The 2,661-nt window shown below is 41.3% G+C and overlaps 1 protein-coding gene across 1 annotated transcript; it reads left to right on the top strand.

The window, feature by feature from the left end:
• Nucleotides 1-1,855: 1,855 nt before the first annotated feature.
• LOC143597231 (uncharacterized) lies at nucleotides 1,856-2,404 on the top strand. Its single transcript, XM_077075791.1, has one exon. The coding sequence runs from the start codon at nucleotides 1,856-1,858 to the stop codon at nucleotides 2,402-2,404; it is 549 nt and encodes a 182-aa protein (XP_076931906.1).
• Nucleotides 2,405-2,661: the final 257 nt, after the last annotated feature.

Raw genomic sequence — 2,661 nt, forward strand, 5'->3', positions numbered from 1 at the left:
AAGTTAAACCTTAGGCGAACTTAGCTTTAGGCGAAGTTAAACCTTAGGCGAACTTAGCTTTAGGCGAAGTTGTCATCAGGCGAACTTGGCTTTAGGCGAAGTACATCAGGCGAACTTGGCTTTAGGCGAAGTTGTCATCAGGCGAACTTGGCTTAAGGCGAAGTTCATCAGGCGAATTAGGCTTTAGGCGAAGTTCATCAGGCGAACTTGGCCTCAGGCGAAGTTATCGCTTTGAAGGCGAAGTTGCCCAGTTGCAGGCGAAGTTGCCCAGTTCCGCCGCTGTTTTGGTTTTCATCAATCATTTTGGCGATTTTAACACCCTTGTTATGGTTTAACATCACCCACTACGTTCCCTAACCGTTTAAGGTTGTTTATACACTATAAAGCTTGGATCTTTAAACTTCAAAGATCAAGAATCATACCTTTTTGAGCTTGTTTGGATCTCGTTTACTTGTTTAATCACAACTAACCCTCACTCTCTCTCGGATCTGGCTCGGTTCTTCCCTCGGCCGGCGGTGTTGGTGTGTGGTGTGTGTGTTTTGGAGTGTTAGAGGAGAGGATGAAATGAGTGATAGTTTAGGGTTTAGGGGATATTTATATCCCTTAAATACCATGGACCTAAGGCCCATTCTCATTTAACCCATCTCCATTAATCCAAGTCCATAACCCATATCCATTACCCAACACTAGCCAGACCCATACCAACTCCTACTCTATTTATTTATTTCCCGATAACCCGAGTAAACTTTCCCTCTATTATTAAGTAATATAATTAATATCATTTTGGAAATTTCGGGATGTTACAATCAGTAAAGAAATGGCGCCAATATCTATTGGGCCGGTACTTTAGAATTTATACTGGCCACCACAGTTTGAAGCACATCCTAACACAAACTATCCAAACACCGGAACAACAGAAGTGGGTCACAAAACTTATGGGTTTTGATTTTGAAATTCATCTCAAACCGGGTAAAGAGAACAATGTAGCCGATGCTTTAAGTCGTATCTATATTCCGTCGCTATTGTCGATTTCTTACCCGACGGCTACCTGGCTCGAGGAGCTTCGTTCATACTACCTATCGGATAAGAACGGTAGTCAATTGGTCGCTAATGTTAAAAATGACCCGGTGACTTTTCCCCACCATGTTTACCAGAATGGTTTGATGTATATCAAGGGTAGACTTTTGGTACCACCAATCTCAAATGTGAGACAACGCATTCTACAAGAATTCCACTCGTCATTTTTAGGTGGTCACTTCGGTGTCAACACTACGTTTAAACGAATGTCAAACTCGTTTACTTGGTTAGGGCTGAAACGAGACGTAACCAATTTCGTTAAAACTTGTCAAGTTTGTCAAGCCATAAAGATTCCAAATCACAAACCATATGGTCTGTTGCAGCCACTACCACACCCGAATATCCTTGGGTAGATATTTCCATGGATTTTATTACTGGGTTACTAAGTTCGAAGGGCAAAACCGTAATCTGGGTGGTGGTAGACCGACTATCTAAATTTGCTCATTTCATATCGTTACCCACCACATACATAGTCGTATCGTTAGCCACAATTTTCATGAAGGAAATTTATCGTTTGCACGAATTATCAAAAACGATAGTTTCGGATCGAGATCCATTGTTCGTAAGCCATTTTTGGAAAGAGTTATTCAAACAAATGGGTACTAAGTTGCTGCACGCTAGTGTGTATCATCCGCAATCGGATGGTCAGACGGAAGTGTTGAATCGGTGTCTTGAAATGTACTTGAGGGCTTTCGTTTTCGACAACCCTAAAACATGGGAACGATAATTGTATTTAGCCGAATTTTCATACAATACAAGCCATCATTCTGCAATTAATATGTCACCGTTCCGAGCCCTATACGGGAGAGAACTCACGGCCATTCATGACTATGTACTCGGGTCGACTAAAACTGGATCAATAGATGCTTCAATGATCTTACACCAACAAATTTTGCAATCCTTGAAAGCTTCTATCATGGCAGCCAAATCTCGAATGGTTAAACAAGCAAATAAAAAGCGGATCGATAAGGAGTTTGCTGTGGGAGATTTCGTGTTATTATGGCTACACAAGTATCGTCAAAAATCGGTACATCATCGGCTAAATCAGAAACTCTCTCGTTTTTACTATGGGCCATACAAGATAATCGAGCGGATTGGCAAAGTGGCGTACAAGTTGGATTTACCTACTGGATCCAAAATCCACCCAATCTTTCATGTGTCCCTACTTAAACAAAGTTATGGCGATAAAGGGGATCCAGCAGGTGACCTCAAACGCATTTATCCAAATATTGAAATTGCTTCATTACCGGAAATAATTACAGATAGTCGCGTCATAGATGAGAATGTGCAACAAGTACTAGTCAAGTGGGTGAAAAAACCGTTATAAGAGGCTACATGGGAAGATGTAGAAAGCTTGAAAGAAAAGTTTCCAGATTTTAGTGACATGGAGGACAATGTCGGTTCTCATAGGGAGGGAGATGTTACAGCCCATTTTAGCCCAATTGCTACAACCGAAGCCCAACTAGAAGAGGAGCCCAGTGAAAGACCCAAGAGAGTATCCAAGAAACCCACAAAGCTTTTGGAGTGAATGAATGCATGCATGAACGTAGATGCAATTAGTAATTTTCTTTTAACACATGTTAA

This window comes from Bidens hawaiensis, unplaced genomic scaffold (genome assembly GCF_021521415.1).
Source record: "Bidens hawaiensis isolate Kalapana, Puna unplaced genomic scaffold, B.hawaiensis_p1.1 tig00047772_1, whole genome shotgun sequence".
Lineage (NCBI taxonomy): Eukaryota > Viridiplantae > Streptophyta > Magnoliopsida > Asterales > Asteraceae > Bidens > Bidens hawaiensis.